At 43.5% G+C, this 22,321-nt stretch overlaps 1 protein-coding gene across 1 annotated transcript; it reads right to left on the bottom strand.

Moving 5' to 3' along the window:
- Positions 1-258: 258 nt before the first annotated feature.
- On the bottom strand, positions 259-21,592 carry LOC108900851 (SH2B adapter protein 2). The gene is made up of 9 exons (XM_018702104.2): positions 21,353-21,592; positions 10,517-11,477; positions 6,677-6,778; positions 6,334-6,425; positions 5,897-5,997; positions 5,632-5,793; positions 5,335-5,531; positions 4,556-4,730; positions 259-3,239 (listed from the first exon to the last, which is right to left on the bottom strand). The coding sequence occupies exons 2-9, from the start codon at positions 11,444-11,446 to the stop codon at positions 2,899-2,901; spliced, it is 2,100 nt and encodes a 699-aa protein (XP_018557620.1). The 5' UTR covers positions 11,447-11,477; positions 21,353-21,592; the 3' UTR covers positions 259-2,898.
- Positions 21,593-22,321: the final 729 nt, after the last annotated feature.

The following is a 22,321-nucleotide window of genomic DNA, read 5'->3' as shown; positions in this document are numbered from 1 at the left end:
AATGGAACGTTGGCTGACTGTGTTTTATTTAACAGGAACATGCAACAGGAAACCACATGACATATCACATCTCCCATCTCTATCATTAATACAGATGAATGAATGGAGGACGGGACATTTTATCTCTTCAGAGCATATTTGTGTTTGCAACACTAAAGCTCTTCACTTTTCTGAGCCTTTAATCTCCAACATTTCAGCCTGACCCCCCCACACCCCATCCATGGCATTTATGAATGAATAACTGCAGAAAACATGCAATAGTTTGTTCACATTTTATTCACAGAAATATAAAGTAGTATGTCAAGTACATCACTTTGTACAAAATTGCACAGACTCTTCAAAACTCAGTCAGACAACAGAAAATTCAGCTTTAAGAAGTGTTAAGAAAATAAAAGGGAGACATGAGCAAATCTGTGATATGTGAGATGGACTGTTGCAACAGACAGGTTCCACTGAGGATGTTTCATCAAGAAGAATCAATCAATTGTACATAAATAAGACTCAATAGGAAAAATGTAATTTACAACGGCTGAGGAATAAATATGTTTCAAAAATAGGATTCAAATTGGCACATGAACTGCTTTGTCTGCTCCTCCAATCAAATTCACCTTCGAAGCTAAATGGCCATGCTTGACAAGACAGACGTTGAGCCTTGATATGTTTATTTCAACTGAACAAAAGTGTTGCACACTATGTTTGAAATACAGTAGCTGCGTACTGCCTGCTTGCAGTAATTTGAAGGGCGTCTGTTTTTATGTTTTCAAGTGTAACAAACAAGCTTTAAAGGAAACATGCTCACAACATTTTGGAAATTATTTGATACCTTGCTGAAAGACGGATGAGGAGCATTAATAACACTCAGCTGGCTAATTTAACTTCACACAAAACCTGGAGACTGGAGGAAACAGCTAGCCTAGCTCTGTCCAAAGCTAACAAAATCCACCTACTAGCCACTCTAAAGCTAACTAATTAGCACATTATGTCAAAAGTTAAAGTGTAAAAACAACAAATCACCATTTTACAAGGGTGATATATGTCGTACTATTTCTTGGTTGGATTTGAGTCAGGATCAGTAACTTCTCCACTGGCTGCCTAGCAACTGGTCCCCACCGAGAAATAGTCTCACACGTAATCCTGTCATTGTCATTTTTGCAATTTTTATATGGACTAAACAAATGAGATACATTTTAATTAAAGAGCCTTAGAGGTGTTCGATTTGGACAGAGACAGTCTGGCTGTTCAATCATTTCCTGTCTTTATGCTAAGCTACTGTGAATTAGCCAGCTGCTTGCAGCATAGGTTCATGTGACTCTAACTCCCAAATGTCTTAACTTTTCCTTTAACAGGATATTTTAATTGATATTTCATATTATAATGTAGTTTAGGTGTCAGTTCTTATCAACCTTAATGTTTTGTGGTGTGAAAATTAGGTTTTCTTTTGATTTATTACCACAAAATGCTGAATCTCAGTGCTGTGTCGGCATGCAGTGCATTCTTCTATTCAAGCATGGCCATCTAGTACCCTTTACTTTACAAACTGTACCATTCCAGTTCACACCCACAAGTTCACCTGCAGGCCGCACTAACAGTACGCAATACTGCCACCTCTCTAAAAAACAAGTCCCAAGTCCCTCCCTCTGCTGGATTTTGGTATAATAATATCTTCAAGGCATTACTTCAAAGTGAACTCCTATATTAACAGCATATCTAATCTACAGGTTATCAATATGATGAGCTTGATACAGAACCAGCACCAGACGGAGGGACCCCGAAAACCATGTTTCAGAAACACTACTGTAGCACACTGATCATTGAAAGACATTTGGACTCTAATACACCACCACACACTCATAGAAATAACCCAGTATGACAGCAAAATGGGAGCCATCCTGCCATATTCGTACAGACTGAACTTGTGTTGTTCATCCTCCATTTCAACATTTCGAAACTGATTTTGTAACACAACATATGACCACCTGTGCAGCCACCAATAAAACTGCAAGAACAAAACCATTTCAGTATGCAGAGATATGCGCATTCAGTTATGTTTTAAGCAGAAACCGATGGTAAAATAATCACCTGCATTTATATTTCGGGCTGTTGTGATTATGTCAACATCATCCTCCTCATCGCTGTAGGCAACAGTCTGTTCAAGTCCAAGGTAACTGTCAGGCACTAAGACCCTTTAGGCTGTACACATTTAAGAAAAACATATCTGAGCTAACACTAACACACCCATGATTGCTGTACTGATGTTAGTGTAGAGCAGAGACCCAGAGCAGGACTTTGTAGGGAAACCCCGCAGGGACAGTGAGGATATCCGGGACAGACTCAAAGCAGCTTTACAAACATTAATGGGATGCTCTCAGGAGCTCAGAAGAGCTCTGAAGGGGAGGGACTGTTTCTTCGGGGTCATTTCAAACTCTCAGTCCTTCAGCGGGGTGGTGACACAGGCTCTGCTCCCAGGGAACTGTGGGCAAGGGTGAACAGGAAGTGGTCTGAGGAGGTGAATCAAAGCCACATGACTCCACTAGATGACTTCCTCCTGTTTCCGCTGCCTACGCTTATTTTCACCATTGCAATTTCTACAACTAGGTCCAATCTCACCCTCTCCATGTCTACCTATAGCCCTCTGTTTGTCTGTTTACTCCTACCTTCACAAATGTGTCTGAAACAAAGAGCCTGAGGAGTTTACCAGCGTGGACAAATGGCTCGGCATGATGTCACCTCCTTTCTCAAATCAGAGAACCAGGAAATGACCTTGAAGCAAAAACAAACAAAACAATGGGTGATCCAGTGATTTGGACCGTTTTCATCATCAGCACAGCGTCCCACGTCACCTCCAACTTTCTGCATCTCATCCAGAAAAATACATGGCTGAACCCTGCCCTGGGCGGTTTAGTAGAAAGAGTACTGGTTCTCCACGGCTCGGGCCCTGCGAGTCCCATCGGCATCGTGGTAGTCCTCGGACGCACCACTAGAGGCCTCCAGCAGGCGCTCAGAGCTGTTGCTCCGGCTCACTAACCCTCCTCCTACTCCTCCTCCTCCTCCGGTACCTGGGTCACTGCGGGAGAGGGAGGGGAGGGCGGTGGGTGAGGAGGAGGTGCTTGAGGAGAGTGGGGCATCAGGAGGAGGCCCAGCAGGCGCTGGGATCCCAGGAGGGTGGAGGGCCGGCTGAGCTGAATCTGTCCGGCAGCCTGCCTCCCTGGGTGGGGTGAGAACTGGAGTCACGGTCACATCTGTAGCAGATTGTGGGAAGAAAAACAGAAATATTTTTAATAGAAGGACACATTAATAATACAAATTATTAATGATTATCAAGGAGCAAAAAGCTCCTTCATAGCGCAGCATGTAAACACAGGCAGTGTGGGCCTCTTTTATTATCCTTTCTCTTGGTGGGCAATAACACCAACAACACTGGTGCCAAAGACACGCCTGACCAGTGTATCAATAAAGCCTTTTTATGCCCTCAATCAAACCCTCACTCTATGTGCATGTGAGTGGGTTCATGAGTGTGTGTAGGTCTAGCATTCGGGGGAAACAGAGGGCCCCTTTGTGACCACCAGGGTGGGTTGGGGCCGAAGTCTCGGCCTGCATGCAAAACTCCTGCGGTATAATCGCCCCCTCACTCTCCTGTACAGGAGGGCATTCATCCCATGCCAGGAGAGCGGAGGGCAGGACCAGTGTTAGTATGGAGGAGCAGGGGTGGGGGTGGGGCAGGTTCATTGAGTTTTAGCACTGCTTCTTCCATCTGTAAGGACAAACCTCTGCTATCATCAATATATCTACCTGTCTGGAAGTTTTTAATCATACTCTGAGAGCAAAGCTGAGAGACTTTTTTCTTTGAAGTGAATATTGACAATATGGACAACTGAGGGAATACAAGAGATTAGTAAATGCTAAAACCAGGGCACATGTATAAAAGAGCTATAATATCAGTTATATAGTTAGCTTACGTCTGCGATCTTCAGCTAACATTAGCCACCACAAGCTACTGGTCAAACCAAACCAAGTAAAACCGTGGCAGCAAAACCCCTGAGTGTACTGAACTGAATAAGGGTGTGTTTTGTTGTTTTGTTTCTTATGAATTAAACTTTTCATTTGTAAGAGGAAGAATGTGTTAATTGTTCTTTCAGTGTTGCATAGTGTTGCTTTAATTCTCAAGCAATGTAATGAGAGGTAGACCAATATATTGGTGGATAATTACAGAATAGAAATGCAAAAATGTTTTTTAATTCTTTGTGTTTATATCAAATATCATCTTTCTTTTTAACACTTAAATATCAATATCTGCCTCAAAAATGCAGGATCACAGCAAACACTTTGATTTCTCATAGAAGGAAAATCACAGGTGTTACTAATAACATTAATGATGGCACATGAACTTAAGTGACCTCAGGTAATTTCCTGTATGGTTCCGCCCAATAATCTAATCGCCAACGCAGGTGTCCCGGATTCTTCACCACTAACTAAACATCTTATTAGGATCTGAGAAAATGCTGGCCCGTAGGAGTGACTTGATGTGTGAGCAGCTTTAAGTCTGTGTGTTGTGTACCTGTGCTGGAGCTTCGCTGCACTTGTACATAGGAGCGTAATGTGATGTCAGCTGAGCCTCCAGACTCGAGGGGGATGGGGTGGGCGTGGAAGTGTCTCAACATGTCCGACACAGTGTGGAACCACAAGTGGTGGACGTGGCACTGCCCGTTCTCGTTCACCGACAAGCGCAAATGCTTGGGAGGGAGAAGGAAAGGGAGGGTGGGGAAAGAAAGAAAAAAAAAACAGAGAGACAGAGAATTGCAGTGTGAGACAGTGAACATCTGAGAGAGACAGAGCAAAACAGAGGTCAGGACATTATCTGAGAGGCGTCTCGCTGTGGGAGCAGAGCGACAAGAATGCCAAGGCTGACACAAGAGGAAGAGGCGGCAGCTGACACTTCCTCAACACCGCCGGCTGGCAGGATGTGATGTGCAGGGATCATGTTACATAAGAGAACACAAAACATTGACATTGCTGCATCTTTTCCAGGGCCTGAACAACTTGGTCTTGCTGTGAGCTGCAGTGGCTGCATCCCAAATGTCAAGAGAACAAGCCTGAGAGAATTTAACACTGCTGCAGAGCAAGACTGCAGCTGGGAGGAGAGATTAATGTAAGCTAGTGGAGAAACACATTGTGCCATTATTTAAAGAACACACAATTCATCAGTCACAATTTTAAAAATGGATTAAAGGTCTTTTATGGAGTAAATTCAAAACATTTGGGACAAAATAAGCAACTCGAAAACACAAATTTTAACACATGACATAATTCTATGTCTCCTCTCTCTGATCGTCTTACCTTGGCTTTGCCCTGGAAGTTGAAGGTAAGGACATACTCGCCCGGCCGTGTCTCGCTCTGACGAATCACAAAGAGCCCGTGGCTCCTGGCCCCGCCTGCCAGCACCAGCTGAGCAGCACGCACACGAGACAGCGTACCATGGAACCATGGGTAACCCGCCAAGCTGGCATCGCCATCTGAGTCTTTTGCTCCTTCACCTGAGCAGTCAAACACAAATGTTTGTTTTGCTCTATCTGTAATCCTTTTGAGTTCATTTTTATGTTTAAGGATATTGGATAGGCTACCACGGATTATTACCTGCAGAGGAGTTGGAGCCCTGGGCCTCTGGGGACTGGAGGAAGCGCTCTAAAGGCATGTGAGATGGGTGCTGGGTGAAGGGGGGTTCCCTGCAACGGACTGAGGGGGCGCTGTAATGCTCTGCTGCTGTAGGACATGACCTCTCCGGAGCACGATACACACCTAAACACATTTTATATATTTACACATTCATCTGGATCAAAAGATTTGATTGTTACCTAACAGTGGGTGCTGACAGAAAATACAGAGAAGAGTATTCGCTCACCCTCAGACAGCAGCTCGCAGCTGCAGGAGGCCACCATGGAGCAGTCTTTGGAGGCCTGACCATGAGGACACGACGCCAGCTCGATGTCATCGCCGCTGTCACTGTACACAAGCAGGCAGGTCAGGGGAACCGCAAGAACGTAACACACAAATCTACACACTTCCTCATCCTGCAAACATGGACACAAATAATCCTTCTGTTTACGTCCCGAGCTACACCGACTAACATCCACTAACCCAGGAAACTGAGGAGGAATGTCAGCGGTGCAAGCTCGCCCATGTTTGTGCTCAAGCAACCTGTCAAAAACGCCACTAATTTGATGATTAATGACTGTGTGTGTTAACCCCCCCCCCAGCCCCCTTCTCATTTCCCATCCACCTTCCCCACCCTCCTCTCTCCATCTTCAGCCAACAGCAAATATTTATCTGGTGGTTTACCCTGGGTCTGTGCAGTCCTGGATGTCAGCAACCCAGGAGTTCTTCTGCAGCGAGTCGATGGTTTCCAGGATGTACTCTCCCCCGTTTTCCACCTGTGGAAGCAGCCAAACACTGCGATCACACACACTGAGCTCTGTTCAAAGGACCACATCGGGGCACAGAACAGGTTACCTCACCAAGGGGACGCAAGCTAGTTCATTTTCCAGCAACCTGTTTTTCTTAATAAAACTGTTTATCAGGTTTTCAAGCTCTATTTTCTATGTAGTGAAAACAAGTTATTCCCATCAAGCATTCCAGCTGATGCAGGTGCAGTTGTGTGAATGTAAGTTTGTGCCGTTCTTACCTTAAGAACAAAGGTGTTGTCCTTGTCAGGCATCTCCAGCGGCATGGTGGTCCTCACCTCCACGATGGCTGACAGAGGGATGCTCACTTTGGGCTTGGAGGACTAGAGCCAGAAATGCAAACAGACACATTTTTTTTTTACTTTATGTGATAACCAGGATGTCGTCAGGTGAGAATTCACAACCTGTAATATGTTGCACTTTACATCGGTGGCCCCCAAAAGGTCAGTTGGGACTCTCACAAGGTCCTAAGATAAATTCTGCTACACCACAGTATGTTTATATTTCTTTTTTCTTTCTTAATATTTGGTGTCTTTTACTGGGTGGTGAGAAAGGGAGTAGCACTGCTATAGTATTACACTATAGTTTTGCGTGAAACTAAAAATTAAAAAGTGGCATGCTTAAAAAGTCAAGATCTTGGTTTGGAAGAATAGCATGCTTTGTATAAAAGGATCACATGTCAAAAATATTCCTTAAAATTACTTTAGTATGAACATGAATGAGCTGCCTGGTGCTTGCAGATTACAGTGGACTGAGTAACACATTTAATATGGTAACAACATTATTTTTTATCATTTATGCTTTAGAAAAACAAAAAGTGCAATTAAATTAAATCCTTCAGGAAGCAACTATATAACTTGTAAAAGTACAAACTTAATGTTATAGTACAAAAAAGTTCTTTAATTAAGTCAGTCTGTGTGAAATGCACCCAGCTTCTTCCAAACCTCAAACATCTCCTTCACACGTGATAATTAAAGGGCAACATGCAGCCTTAGCAGTAATGAACTACACTGCCTGTATCCTGAGTTTAAATAATTGATTCAAATAAGGCCAACACTAAAAGAGCAGGGAAGAGTTAACAAAAGTTTGCACAATCTGCAAAAAATACTCAGCAGCTCTGATTTTATGCAGTCTCTTGTTTCTCTGTGCTTATTTCAGTGATTATTCCTGCTGACTGACTAACAAACATAAAAAACACAGAGAGTTTATAAGATGGTGAACGCTGGAAAACAGCCTGGCCTCAGTTTGCCCTCTGAAGAGAGCTGGATCCAGACGATAATCTTAACAGATCCAAAGAGTGTGTTTGAAGCCGTGAGCTGTGTGTGTGTGTACGTATTTATTTCTGTGTGTGTCGGGGGGGGGGAGCAAGAAGGAGGCTGACTGACAGTCTGGCAGAGGCTTATCAGCTGATCTGTCTGGAGTAACACTGTTCTCATCTTGATCTGCCTGTGCAGCTGGCTGCCGTCCACGCCCACGATGCTTTTCACTGGATCAGATGTCAAAAACCACTTCCTGTATTAAGCCATTTGACCATTTCCTGTACCTCTCTACTGTGAGCAGCACAGGCCCAGAGCCACCTTCAGATGTTCAGTGTTAAATATCAATCTGACTTTGTAATAAAAACTTTAAGGGTTATTGCACCCAAATGACAAAAATCATATTTTTTCACTTACCTTTAATGGAATCTAGCCACACACACTATGTTCACCTACTGGTTACCAAAACTGTCTCTAATTTGGTTCTGGACAGGTAGCATGGAGTGGGTTTTTATAGTTTGTTTGCCTGCTGCATCTGTAAACTACACCTCAGCAAATAAAACTAAACCTATCTACATGGTTAGATGGGTAAGCGAGAAAATATTTCAATTTGGGTGAATCTACCCTTTAAACAAATGAAGCTAACAACTCAAACCGGCTGAGAGCCAAGTGAGATTTTGTTCTTTTTGGAAGAACAGAGGAATTTCTGTCTGAATTGGTGTAATGATGATGATGAATACCCCAATCACTCCAAAAAGGAACCTCTGTCTGGTTGTCGTTTACATGAACAAGGAGAGTTTGACATCTGGCGCAAACGTTTTGTTCACAGCAAAGTGTGGACATAGAGTTGAAAAAGTGACTGTAAGGAAGAAAAATTGTTTTCTCAGGCAACTGAAACTTTCATTTCCTCTTTAAGTGTTCTGTTAATAGATGTTATTTTGGGAAAATGATTAAAACAAAAAACTGTTTAATAAAACTGCCTGATGTTGTACTGTGATGTGTCTCTTAAATGTTACTCTGGGCGTTGTAAACCAGAGAGTGGGTCGTCTCTGGCTCTGCTGCTGTGTCATAATGCAGGCAGTTAGCATGCTGCAGTGTGCTGTCTCTGCCACGCAGAGCAGCCGGGCAGATTGATGACCCTGACAGGGACGGAGCCAGAGCCAGTCAGCCAGTCAGCCAGGAGCAGGCAGGAGTGAGATTTTATGAGTCAGTTTATCTTTCCGACACTGTTGACTCTGCACTGTTATGATTTGTAAGACCTGAATAGGACGGCAGTGATAAAACAACTCAGAGAGTGTCTGCGGGGCAGGCCTGTCGAGATGTGTGTGTTTAATTAATGTGTCATCAAGGCTGGTAACTATTGCTCTGAAGCGTCTCCTAATCTCAGCTTAGTCCGCAGCTGCTAATAATTTTCCCACGTGTGGACGTTAATAGAACATAACAGATGAAACTGCTGAAGCACAATTATTAAGTTTCATTTTATATGTTCCCCTCGTGGCTCTCACGGAGTTTGGCAGAGTTTCTGGAGTGACTCACAAAACTATTTCGGTTCCTATTTTCAGTTTGTCATCGCGGCTAAAGATGAGAAACCAATCAATACTTATTTTTTGCACATGAAAGAGAAACTTTGTGATCCCTTACTCTTACAGAAATCAATGCAACAGCTTCCACTCTCTCTCTCTCTCTCTCCTCACTCACACACACACACACACACACACACACACATACACACACACAATCTCCGGTTTTCTCAGCCAAGCTCTTTCACCCTGCCTCCCACCTGTCTTTACCCCAACACCCCACCCCCCCCTTTCCGAGCCCTCATCCCCACATTCCCACCAGCCATGATCAAAGGACAGTGGCAGATTTACGCACACTCAGCTGCACAGCCTCACGGCCTCCTTAAGGTCAGGGGCAATGATCTGGAAATCCCATACAGACAAATGTGAAGTGTGCATGCATGCACGTGAGTATGTGTGTGCGCGCGTGTGTGTGGTGCGACTTCAGGCTGTGTTACTCAGGGTCAGAGGGGCCGGATTATCAGGCTGAATCTATATCTGGGATCCATATAGGATGCAGCTGAACACAATGACTTCCTCACTAAACCTAGAGACCTTGCTATAACAGACCTGGTTATGGTGGAAGGCTGAACAATAGTTGGGACATTTTTTTTAGTGATGTGAATGAAGACATGGACATGTACAATAAGAAAAGTGAAAAAAATGCTGACTTTTTAACTGTACGGCTTGTACCTATCTTAGAAATTCTATCACCGTTTGGATTTTTGTTTGTTTAAATTGTTATTGGGTTTTTTTGGGTGGAAAGATCTGATTGGTTGTTTGATGCACATGTTGTAAGCATTTTAGAAGAAATAGAACTGTCAAAAATATAGAAAAATGATAGTAAAAGGTAAAAAAAAAACTTTGATGATTAATCATTTCAGAAATGCTAACCATTAGCTGACTGCAGCTTCTCAAACAGTGTGAGGATTTGAGGACTTTTCTTTGTAAATTGAACATCTTTGAGTTCTGCACTGTTGATTGGATAAAACAAACAACAGGGGTGCGCATCTTGAATTCTGGCATAATTAAAATGTGCGTTTTCACTATTTAGACAATTGATTAACAAAGCAGATAATCAACAGACTCACTGGTAATGAAACTAACTGTTAGTTGCTTCCCTAAACGAATCCATTAATTGACTAATCACTTCAGCAGCGTGTTTATTCACTCATTCATTCAGTCTTTCAGTGTGTTCTTCTGCCCAGCTGATCCTCCATGTGTGTCTGTGTGTTTGTTTGTGTACCTTTGGTGGTACGTAGAACTCCAGCAGGAACTTCTCTCCTCCTTCCTCCCTCTTCGTCTTCCTCAGCAGCAGGCGGCACTTCTGCCACTGTGCAGCGCCCATACAGTTTGTGTCATCAGCCACCATGTACCTCAGCGCTCCCTCCCTCTGGATTTCAAGCAGCTCAGCCTTGTGGCCCTGGGAACCTCTGGGGAGCCGCAGCTTCTGGGACCACTTCTCTCCCCCTGCAGCCTCCCCCCCTGCTCCTCCTCCCCCTCCCCCTCCTCCTCCCCCATTAGCCTTCCTGGCTCCAGAGGGAGGGTCGGGCTCAGGGGAGGCCCGTCGGTGCCACATCTCCTTCACCCCATCCACCACGCACAGGCTCATGTTCCTCAGGGAGAAGCCCTTTTTGAAGCGAGCTTTGGGGTGACTGACCGATACATCCTCCGAGCTGCGGGACTGTCCCAGAGCAGACACCTTGTGGGTCGGCTGGGGGCCTCGGGTGGCACTGGTGCCACCACCTCCCCCATCTATCCCTCCCCCTCCGCTGTCCATACTGTCCAGGGACTCACTCGAAGCCCCGGCGTCCTTGCGTCTCTGGTAGAGGTCGTGACCGTAGGACAGAGGGCAGCCCTGGATTCCCAGGAAAGGAACAATGCTGTACTTGGGCGCCGCGCTGGAGCCGTTCTCCCCTGGCGAGGAAGCCTGGTTCTCACGGGCCTGGGTCAGCGCTGCAGAGAAGCACTCCAGGAAGTGGTGGGCGAAGTGCTGCGAGAAGCTGGCATCTGCGCCGGGCGAGTCGTAGCACGGGTTCTCCGACAGGAAGCGCTGGAATTTGTCGGCAAAGTCTGCAGCGGAGGCTCGAGCGTGGAGCTCACAGAACTCTCGCCAGTCAGGCAGTGGGCACGAGGAGGAGAGCTCCGGGCTACCGGGCACCACCGCTCCGTTCATCACTGGGCCATGCCAACCCACCGAGGAGAGGCTGGAGAGGAGGAAGAGGAGCACAGTGTTATTACATTAAAAATCTTCAGCACTTCCAGGAAATACTGAATCTTACATTCATTTAATGGCCCTAAAGAAGAATAAAAATTCATCATACTGAGGGTAAAAGGTATTTTAATGTAGAATACAAACTCTCTCATGGTCTCTTAAACCCCCATGATGCCGTGACCTCAGTGTCCTCAGTGGCAGCTACAGCAACAAACACAAACAGCATCCTGTTTCACTGTGGTGGGAAGGTATTTACTTTGAAGAGCCCAAAATCTGTGACAGCTCTGGATCATACATAGGATTGTCATGTCATCAAAGGCTGGAAAATAAAATGACTCATCAACAGATTCAATGCGACAACAGATCAGAAAGAAATCATGCAGAAAGCTGGGGTCTCTATCAGTTCCCAATCGATGGTTTCTGACAAGCACTGATGAGATTATGTGAATTATCTGTCAGAGGAGGTTAACAGCAACATGGGTAAACACAAACTGAACGTATGGCTCCTCTTCATGTCCCATCTATCTCGCTCACAGTTGTTTTTCTAGATAATGAGTATTTTTTAAACGTCTACTCATCCTTTCGTTACTCTGCTCCTGTGTGTGTGTGTGTGTGTGTGTGCGTGTGTGCGCGTATGTATGACTCAGTCCTCAGCCCTGCCTCCCTCTCTGGCCTGAGCAGTGCCAAACCACATCACATCACTGATAAAACTCTTTGCGCTCTGGTCTGTGGTGGGGCTCTACCACAGAGCTGTACCACCACAGTGTTAGTAGCAACATCCAAGTGCAGTTTTCAGCCACCCCCCCACCCCCCCCCCACACACACACACACACACACACACACTCACACACACACACTTCTCCTCTCTCTTTCTCTTCAGCTCAACACATCAGTGACTAATACAGCATCAGTGAATAGCTTCAAACAATCAAACACATGTTGGTTTTGATTATTGCTGTCTGTAAATCATGCAGATAAAAGGATATCTGTCTGAGTGGGCAGGCTGGGAGGACATAAGCACAGGGACGGCCAACACTCCCCAAGCTGTGAAAGCTTATTGTCAGAGCTGCTGCTGGGCTCCTCTTGGCAGTTCAATCGCAAACGAGCGCACCAATGTTTGCTTTTTCTGAAATCGCACACTTAAAACCAAATCACGCATACGTGCATACATTCGCACTGCAGAGTTTCCTGGAATTTCTCCCACATGCAGCTTTATTGTCATTTTCAAAACCATCAGTGTGGGTTGTCTTTTCATGAAGGATTAGCACTAAAAACTCTCCACTGGGACTACAAGTCTCTCTCTTGCTCTCTCTCTTCCTTTCCCTTTCCCTTTCCCTTTCCCACAGATCTGAAACAAACAATATGCCAGATTAGAGAGAGGATATGACAAGGGGAGAGCACACAGGAGCTCCAGCTCTTTGAACAACCATCTTTCAGCTCATCTCACAGAGAGAGAGAGAAACTCTTGGAAGCTGAGACCTGGTGTCAGAATATCAGAGGAATCCCATGATGGATAGAGACACTAGAAAGTAAAGAGCAGGCATGGATATCCCAGAGGAATCCCAGGTGCCAATAATGTGGCTATTTAGCTTCATTTTACTTCTTTAGTTCATATGAAGTGCAGAAGCTGGCAGTCGGGGGGGGGGTCTCTCTCAAATAAGGCACTTTGATTGGACGGTGACATTTGTGGGATCCTCTCAGCACTCAGGCCGGCTGAGCAGTGAAGGAACGCGAATAAGCAGCAACTGCGTCGATGTTTTCTCCTGTGTTTCTACCCCCCGGGGCAGATGGGAACGTTTTCATAAACTGTCATCAGGTGACTGAAAGACATCTTAACAAGTTTCAGAGATGTGTATCACAGAAAGGAGACAGAGAGGTTAGATTTTGTGACTAGATTCTCATTTAATGGAAGACTAGATTAATCCATCCATCCCATCCTATTATCTATACCGCTTATCCGTTAAGGGTCGCGGAGGGTGCTGGAGCCTATCCCAGGTGTCATTGGGTGAGAGGCGGGGTACACCTTGTATGGATCGCCAGTCCATCGCAGGGCCAACATATATAGACAAACAACCATTCACATTCACATTCACACCTACGGATAATTTAGAGTTGACTAGATTAATCTAAAACCCTATATTACTGACTTACTGACATTTATGACTGTTAGAAGGAACAGATTACCAACATTTATAGCTGATTTTATTACCCAATTATAAGGAAAAACACCACATAAAGGGATTTTTCACAACCTGGCAACCCAAAATTGTTCTTGTAATGGCTTATAACTGATCTCTAAAGCATCAGAAAGTGTTTTAATCAAGCTGTCAGTTACAACTTTTATAAACAATGCCTTATTAGAGAGTGGAAACAAGTTGATACATGTGTGGAAATACAGGTAAAATCACTTCCCACTTTCATTCATGAATCCATCACTTCATTCATCCAAACATCAAGCCATTCATTCCTTCAAGCCCCATGAGATTTGTAAGATAAACTGCTAATCACGAAAGTGTTGCTGTAATAATTATCTCGCTCCCCTTCTAAGTGTGTGTGTGTGTGTGTGTGTGTGCTGTTGCTGCTGTTGCTGGCTGCAAGGAAGTCAATACCCATTCAGCTATTTAAAAACCTGCACTGGGCCAACTTTCCACTCATTCAGCAGAAAAACAACAGCACACAGAGAGGTGCATTTCCAAAACTCCTGCCCTTCCGCAAAGATGAGGATGTGCCTCTCTCAAGGATACTGAACTAACTGTATGCCGCACACACACACACACACACACATTCACTCCCCGAGTCAGCATGAAACTCAAGCCATGAGACACTGGAGGAAGTGGACAGCATTAGGGTTTTCTGAGGCTCAGCAGACTGAGACAGGATACATACTGCAACGCACAAAGGGGAATGAATGGAAAGAGAGAGAGGAGCAGTGGTGGAAAGTAACTAAGTACATCTACTCAAGAACTGTACTAAAAGTGCTTATACCTCTGCTCCACTACATTTCAAAATGAAACATTATGCCTTTTATTATACATATATTTACCAGCTGTAGCTGCCTTTCACATTATGATTTTACATTAAATAATAACGATTATAACATACTATATACAACGCACTGTGACAGATTTCTGGCTTGTGACCCCTGGTAATTTAAGCAGTGTCTGGCTGGAAATATACAACTAATTTGCCTCAGTAAACATGTTAATGAATGTTTTCTAGGAAAATGAGGAAATGTTGATGATTAACATATTTGGCAAGTCGCAAAAATGTTAATACTCAACATGTCAGAGAAATGTTCACTGGCAACGTATTTCGTTTGTTTTTCGTCAAATGCCTGACCTCGCAGTACAGCAAAGTTGTGGAGCTGCAGATTCAGGAGCTGTAGGTTTATCAGTAACCCCACTAACACTGTCATACATACATTCTTATGATAAAAGTAAGCGCTTTAAGTACATTTCAGTCTTAAAACGTCTCTGCTTCTAGAAGCGAATGATAGGCTTTTACCTATAATGGAGTATCTTTACATTCTTGCATTGGTACTTTTACTTAAGTAAAGCATCTGAGTACTTCTTCCACCACAGGAGGGGGGCATGTTTTTGCTCTATAGGCCAGCTGCTAAAACAATCAGTGAGCGTGTGGAGGTGGAAGAGACAAGGGGAGTGTAAAGACAGGGAGACACTGTGTAGGACGAAGGGGGAGCAGAGGCACCATGTAGATTCTCACATCCCCCAACTCACTTTTTTTTTTCCTTTAGGTCCATCAAGGGGAATCTAAAACGTTCACCTCCATCCCTCAGGCCTCAGAAGCCTTTCTTCTTCCTGTATCTCTTCCCTATCTGTTGTAAAAATCTACCACTACTGTGCCCCCTCCTCCTCCTGCTGCTTCTTTACCCGGGGGAGCGGGGCTGATATCTCTGTCAGATGGTTGGGAGTTCTGTCTGTAACAGTAAACTGACCGGGGAGGAGAGGAAAGAGACATTATACTGTGCAGGGAGAAGCGATCAAACTGCAGCCTGCAAAACACATCGTACAAGATCCGCTCACTTCATGTACTTTGTACGGCCCTCACAGGACCCAACTGTGCAGAGCCAGGAATTACATATGCCTGATTAATACTGTGGTGTTGTGGGCAGTAATATGGAGCTACTGAGGAAATGATACTCTGGCCAAGACTAACGGATGTACAAGGACTTGTGTTTTTAAAGCTGTGTGTACACATACCTCTGTGCACTTACAGAGATAAACACTGTATGTGTAGTTTGACAGACTCCTATATCCTGACACACACACACACACGCACGCACATGTCGCTGCGAGGAGTTTCATGCCAACAGCACGCCCTCAGTGATTGGCTGATGAGGATGATTGGTGATGTTGTGCTCCCACCCCAGGGAGTTTGGGCCCGGCCATGTTTTCTAAGATTAGCCTGCTCCACAGCACAGCACACAGCTGGCAGCACACTCAGTACAGTACAGTGCTGTACATACACATCTCCAACTCTACGCGACTCCATTAATTATGTGTTGTTATTGAAGATGTAAATACTGCAGCAGTTAGATGCAGACGGAAGACATTTCAGGACAGAAAGTCCAGATATACATTAAATCAGCTGGAAAAAAACAACTCCACTGTGTTTATGTTGAATTCATAATGTCATTTCCTTATACTACCTATGCACGTGTGAGTATTAATGTAAAGCATGATTAATATGTAGACCTGAAATGATTAGTCAATTAATTACTTAGCTGACAGTCAGAAAAATAATTTTAATATCTGATTAATAGCTTAAATTATTTAAAATAAGTTGTAAAATTGCTAGCTGCTAATTTCTGTCTTGGGCTCTGGGAACTGGTGATGTGTGTGCGTGTGTGTATATATATATATATATATATATATGTGTGTGTGTGTGTGTGTGTGTGTTTTCATGGTATTTTATAAACTTAACAGTTAAAAATTAACCACTGGTGAAGACTGGCATTAATAGGCTATTTTGATAATTGATTGAGGGCTCAAGCTCTCAATCATCAAGTCTCATCAAGTCTGTTTTTCTTAACGAGAAAGTAACTGGAGTAACTGACCAATACTCCAAAATCCTCAACATATTAATCATACATAACTGAATAAAAGCAGAAAATCCTCATAACTGAGAAGACAGAACCAGTGAGTATTTGGCATTCAGCATCAGTTTGATTAAAATGACAGACAATGATTATCTGATTATCGAAACTGGTTCAGATGAATTTCAATGGACTGTTTTTGAGTAATTCAAGCAAAAAAACCAAACACTCTCTTCTTCCAGTTTCCCTGTGAGCATTTTCTGCTTTCCTTTATCTTATTTGATACTAAACTGAATATCTTTGGTTCTTAACTGTTATTTGGGCCAAACAAGCATTGTTTTAAGATATCACTTTGGAGATTTAGATAATGGATATCTATCACTATCTCTCTTTTTTTTGTATGTTTTATTGACCTAGTGTGTGTTATTTTTGATGTTCTTGTTTGGTTATTTATCCAGACTAAAATATAGTCTGCTTGTGAATTGTTACATTATACTTTAGCTCTTTTTAAACCTACATGTCACCATTTGTTTCTGATCATGTGTCTCCATGAGCAGTTGTAAGTGTCCTGTGCACATGATTTTGTACAACTAACAATACATCACTCAGTAAAACTGGAGCTTCTTGTGTTTAAAACAGACTCAAAATAACCATATATTAAGACTAATACTGGGTCAAAACAACACATTTGTACTGTGCTATGTTGGCATTTAACATGTGACATAAACAATCAGAGCTGATGACAAACACTGAAACCAACATGAAGACTGCGTTGGCAGCACAGAATCAGGTGACAGAAATGCAGATATCAGCGTGAGTATGATGTGTGTTTTGTTTTGTTGCTTCGCTGAAGGAAGACAAAAACAAAAGCAGACACTGACACAGGAGGGAAGTCACACTGACAAAAACTGACTCGCCTGAAGAAGTCAAAAGCCAGATTATCACAGTACGCATCCAGGTGTGTGTGTGTTTGAGGGGTTGGGGGGTGGGGGATGCCGAGCGAGACAAAAGGAAACTATGTAAACCAGGTTTATCACTGAATAAAAAGAGGGATGATAGTAATGGAAGGAAAGGCAGAGGAGATGCAGACACAAGATAAAATTCCCTGGAGGGAGAGACTGGAGATAGAGATATAGGATGAGGATCAGATGCCTGTAGTAGGAGAAAGAGCAGAAATAGGGGGTCAGCTGTAACAGACCCATTTCACCCATTTCTGTCCACATTTTTTTGTGATCTGTCGACCTCTGAGCGGCCAGTCGGCGACCTTTAACCCCTGCTCTGATAACCTCGCCTCAAACTGATGCGACTGAACGTCATCTGGAGAGTTTCTATCTATCTACCCTGACGTGACACAGGATGACCATCGCAGAGGAGAAGGGTCTACGATCAGCTGTGAGCGTTGGGGGGGGGGGGGGGGGTTGTCGCACAGACAGACGTTATGAAAGGTATACAGTCCCGATCTAGACACTGATACATCCGGCTGCATAAAGCTACCTGTGTGGAAGTGTGCAGACGCAGAGAGATGCAACCAGAGATAGCGAAGCAGACGTGTGGAGAAGATGGAGGACGGGACATTCCTGATCACCAAACTGTAACTGCACACAAACAAAGTGAACAGTGGTCGCCAGGCTGTGTGATGCTGTAGGTAGCAAGGCCTCATCACACAGATATTAAACACATGAATTAGCGTGTCCTCTACCAGCAGGCTCTCCTCTCTCTCTCTCTCTCTCTCTCTCTGGTTTCTCTGGCAAGCAGTGACAATGTAAATATTGAGTGAGCTCAGGCATCCATATGGCAGCCAGTGATAAAGGACGTAGTGCGTGGGAGATGCGCATACCGCCACTGACTTCCATTTCCTGTCTCTCACCCACCAGGTCTAACTAATTTCACAGATGACCACAGGCCTCTCACAGAGACGTTTTGTGTGTCTGTGTGCATGTGTGAACAGCGAGTGTGTCACTTACTGGAATAGATGGGTTTTTAATTCGGTGTCACAGAGTGAAGCTGATTTAAAAAATAGCCTGATGATGGGGTGGAAACAACAGCAAGTACACATCGATACTGGGCCACATCTAACATTAGGTTTTATTATCTTTACAGTTACTCAATCAGTTATCATGTATCTGAATAACTCAGACTAAAATGTCATATATCATTAAATATAGCAGCGGTAAGTGAGACAGTGTGACAGAGTGTTTTTCATTCTCATTGAAGTTGTCCTCTCCTTTGACATACTTTGGGCGCGCAGAGACTTTCTCACACTTTAAAATTTCAAAGAGCAGTTAAAGATGTCCATCACAATTCCCAAGATGGGGTTTAAAATCCTTTTTCCAACCAACAAAATGTAAAAATATTCAGTTTAGCATCACATAAGAGAAAGTGGTAAATACTCACAACTGAAAAGCTGGAAGAAAGGAGTGTTTTAGTCAGTTTTCATCCTTTATGAAAATAGTGACTGATTTTTTTTTTTTTTTAACTAAACGATCATTTTAGCTCCAATTATAAAACATGATTTATGTTTGGACATACATGTACAGTATGGAAGTCCAAAATTGTGAAAACTACCGGTCACAAGTTCCCAGAGCTCAAGGGGACATACAAATAGCCAAAAAACCTAAAGTAATTCACAGGTTTGGTTTCTATTGAGTGTTTCAGCACGTCCTCTAGGATGTACTTAATCCAAAACCTTTGTTAGAAATTACAACTTTCATTATTGCTTCAGCTCTATAATAAATACTCTTGTCACTTCTCACTGAGACGCTCTCCGACAGGTGTTGATTCAGCTATGCAGGAGGCATGTTTTGTTTTTTGTGATGTGATGTTGCATTGCGTGATATTATAAAGTGTTATTGTTATTTTGTCCACTGCCTGCAGAATATATTAGTTGAACAGCCACCCTGGGTAATAGTTTGGTTCGGGTCAACTGTGAAAAGCAAAACTTTTAATGAAAGACTGATGATATTAAAACAAAACAACATCCCCATTATAATAATAATAATACTTTAGTTAAAGAAAATGGTAAATACATATGACATTATCAGCTCCCACCTTAAATGTATTCACTGCAAAATCACAGTACGCCGTATCAAAGATCTAATACGACCTCGTAGCCGTACTATGAGAATATTATAGTGATGCATATAACACATTTTGTCTGATGTTTTGGATTGCATTATATTCTGCAGGGTGTTTTTGTTATTCTGTCCACCACATATGCAATACAGTCTTGCCTGGGTAGTTTAATATCATCAGCTCTCTATGTTTCAGACAAAGTAGTGTAAAATCTTTGTCTGACAATTTAGATATAGAATAAAGGAAATAAATACTATTTTTAAAAACTCAGCCTTCAATTAGGTATCAAATCATAATATAGTGTCAGTATATGACTTTCTTAGTATTTTCTGGTGATAGTGTAAGGTGTTCTTGTTATTCTGTCCACCCCCTGCAGAGTATATCTACCCGCCATATGAGCTGTTTCTGAAAAGCTGAGGGTTTAGTGAGGGATTTAGTGCATCTTTGTAAAACTTGATTTTAGAGGGATGCTGTTTAAATATTACAAAAGAACAGCACAATAGGAATATCATAAAAATAAGCGACTGAGCCGTTTCCTTCGATTAGGTCACTTTAACATTACTACACAGTGTCAGAGACGCGGTATAGCTTCCTGGGAGTATTGTCTGAACGTTAGAGGGATATACATTTTGTGGCAATGTCCCGGATTACATTAGACTGCAAGGTGTTATTCTGTCCACCCCCCTGTATATCTAACTTTAGTGGTGTGGCATCACCTGGAGTAAGAAGCTGAACTTTTAGTAACAGCATCTTTTGTCAAATTTGACTTTTCAGTAGAGGGATGCTGCTGAAAAGTCACAACTAAACAACACTCCTAATAGAACATCACAGAATGTACAACAGAGCCAGTGTAGCTTCATAGGAGCATTATCAGAATATTACAGTGATGTAACAAAGGGCCAATACAACAGGAGCGCTGTATCCTGTTGAAATCATTCTTATTAAGCTTCATATTAACTGACTGTCTCGTGTAGCCTATAAAAAGATACATGAGAGAAAGTCAATAGCAGGCCTAAAACAGGCCTACTGCAGGCCCGGAGAGCCTATTTAAAGCCAACAGTGGATCGTTGTGCAGGCTGCGTATACTGGACTTCATGAATGGGAATCGGCAGCAGCCTCCTGCTGAATGGCTGACAGATCCAGGTCCAGAAAGAAAGGCGATGAATGGGAGCCTGCGTACGGAGTCACGAGTCGGTACACTGGTTCTGGATCGGGCCTGTACATCCCATCACATCTGATCACATCAGATCACATCACATCAGGCCCCTGAGCCGTCCTGTGGCTGACCAGACTTCACTCCCTCAAGGCTATTAAATGGATTATCGGAAAAGCCCCTTTACGCGGCGCGACCCCCCCCACCCCCTCCTCAAGTCCAGGAAGCCTCATCCCACAGTATATCCGCGCTCGGCACCTTAAAAACGAACCGACTGCACTTGTTCTCTACATCAGAAAACCCTTAATGCAGGGTTCGTCTCGGAGGTTGACTGTGGGGATGAAACGGGTCTAACAGCAAAACACAGCAGCCTCCTCTCCTCCTCCTCCTCAGCACCTGGAGGTTTGTTGTTGTTGTTAGCCTCAACAAAAACCCACGATGCGGACGCCTCTCTCCTCACACCATCATTAAAAGGCTCCGCAAAACATGTCTAATCGCACGCGTCAAGATGATCCAGACGCGCTAAATAAGAAATAAAAAACACAGCAGCGGCAGCAGCAGCAGCCGCGGCAGCAGCGGCTCTCACCTCAATACAGGACTGGCTTCATGACGCTGGTGTCTCTGGGACGAGCCTGGTTTTGCTGTGAGGGTGTTCACTCCGCGAGATCAGACATGGTTCGTTCCCTCTTTCAGCTGATGTTTCCCTCTCCGGGTTATACGAGCTCACAGCCGCTCAGCTCTGCCTCCATCTCTCTGCTCGACACACTGTGTTGCTGTAGCTCCAGCTCTGCTGTCCAAAGACCGCTGACAAGCCAGAGAGAATCAGGAAAAAGGTGACTTCCGGCGTGTACTTTCAGAATAAAGCCACAAGTTGCTGAGCAAATGAGAAGCCTTTTGTTTTGGACTCCACCACAGCAAGTCCTTTGTTCATTGCAGGTCAGTGGGTTGTAGGTATTTGAACACAGTTCCTGGTTATTCAGACAACTATTTACAGTTGGTAATGCTGCAGTTTATCAGTAATTTCCCAATAATGTCCTCTGAAATATCCTGAAGATAACAATTCAACATGACACTAATTCATTTTAGTAGTATAACATGTCAGGGCAGTGTGTTTGCAGTCAGTTGCAAATTTGTTAGATAATAACACAGTGTCTGCTGTAGATGATATTTGTGCTAAGTCTTGAAGAGTTGTGCTAAATCAAAGTCTGATTTAGATTTGACCTTTGTTGCTTTAATTTGTGCTCACACTGTGTTTATCACTGCATGTTTCTAGATGAAAGTACGACAATCTAACAGACAGAAACCTTCGGGCCTGGTGATGTTTCTCCAGACAGTCTGGTCTCTGGGTCTTTATAATGAAGCTGCAATATTCTCATCTATGCACTGCAGTTGACGGGACCTCAAGGGGGCAGGGGACATACAAAATGCATAAATGACGGAAGGTGTACTACTGTGCATTTTGTATATTTTTAGTTAGGAGTTTTTTTAGTTATTTAGTTTAGTTATCACAACACTTACATCTAACTTTCACTACATATATTCCTTAATGTGTTGT

Source organism: Lates calcarifer, linkage group LG21 (genome assembly GCF_001640805.2).
Source record: "Lates calcarifer isolate ASB-BC8 linkage group LG21, TLL_Latcal_v3, whole genome shotgun sequence".
Classification (NCBI taxonomy): domain Eukaryota; kingdom Metazoa; phylum Chordata; class Actinopteri; family Centropomidae; genus Lates; species Lates calcarifer.
The sequence above is the reverse complement of the archived record's forward strand: the minus strand, read 5'-3'. Positions and strand labels throughout refer to the sequence as shown.

Excerpts from the sequence above, each read along its gene's own strand:
- LOC108900851 (XM_018702104.2), bottom strand. The coding sequence starts at position 11,446 with ATGAACGGAGCGGTGGTGCCCGGTAGCCCGGAGCTCTCCTCCTCGTGC. Across the intron at positions 5,794-5,896 it reads CTGCGAGCTGCTGTCTGAGG|GTGTGTATCGTGCTCCGGAG; the intron begins GTGAGCGAATAC and ends AAATGTGTTTAG. Across the intron at positions 4,731-5,334 it reads ACTTCCAGGGCAAAGCCAAG|CATTTGCGCTTGTCGGTGAA; the intron begins GTAAGACGATCA and ends CTCCCTCCCAAG.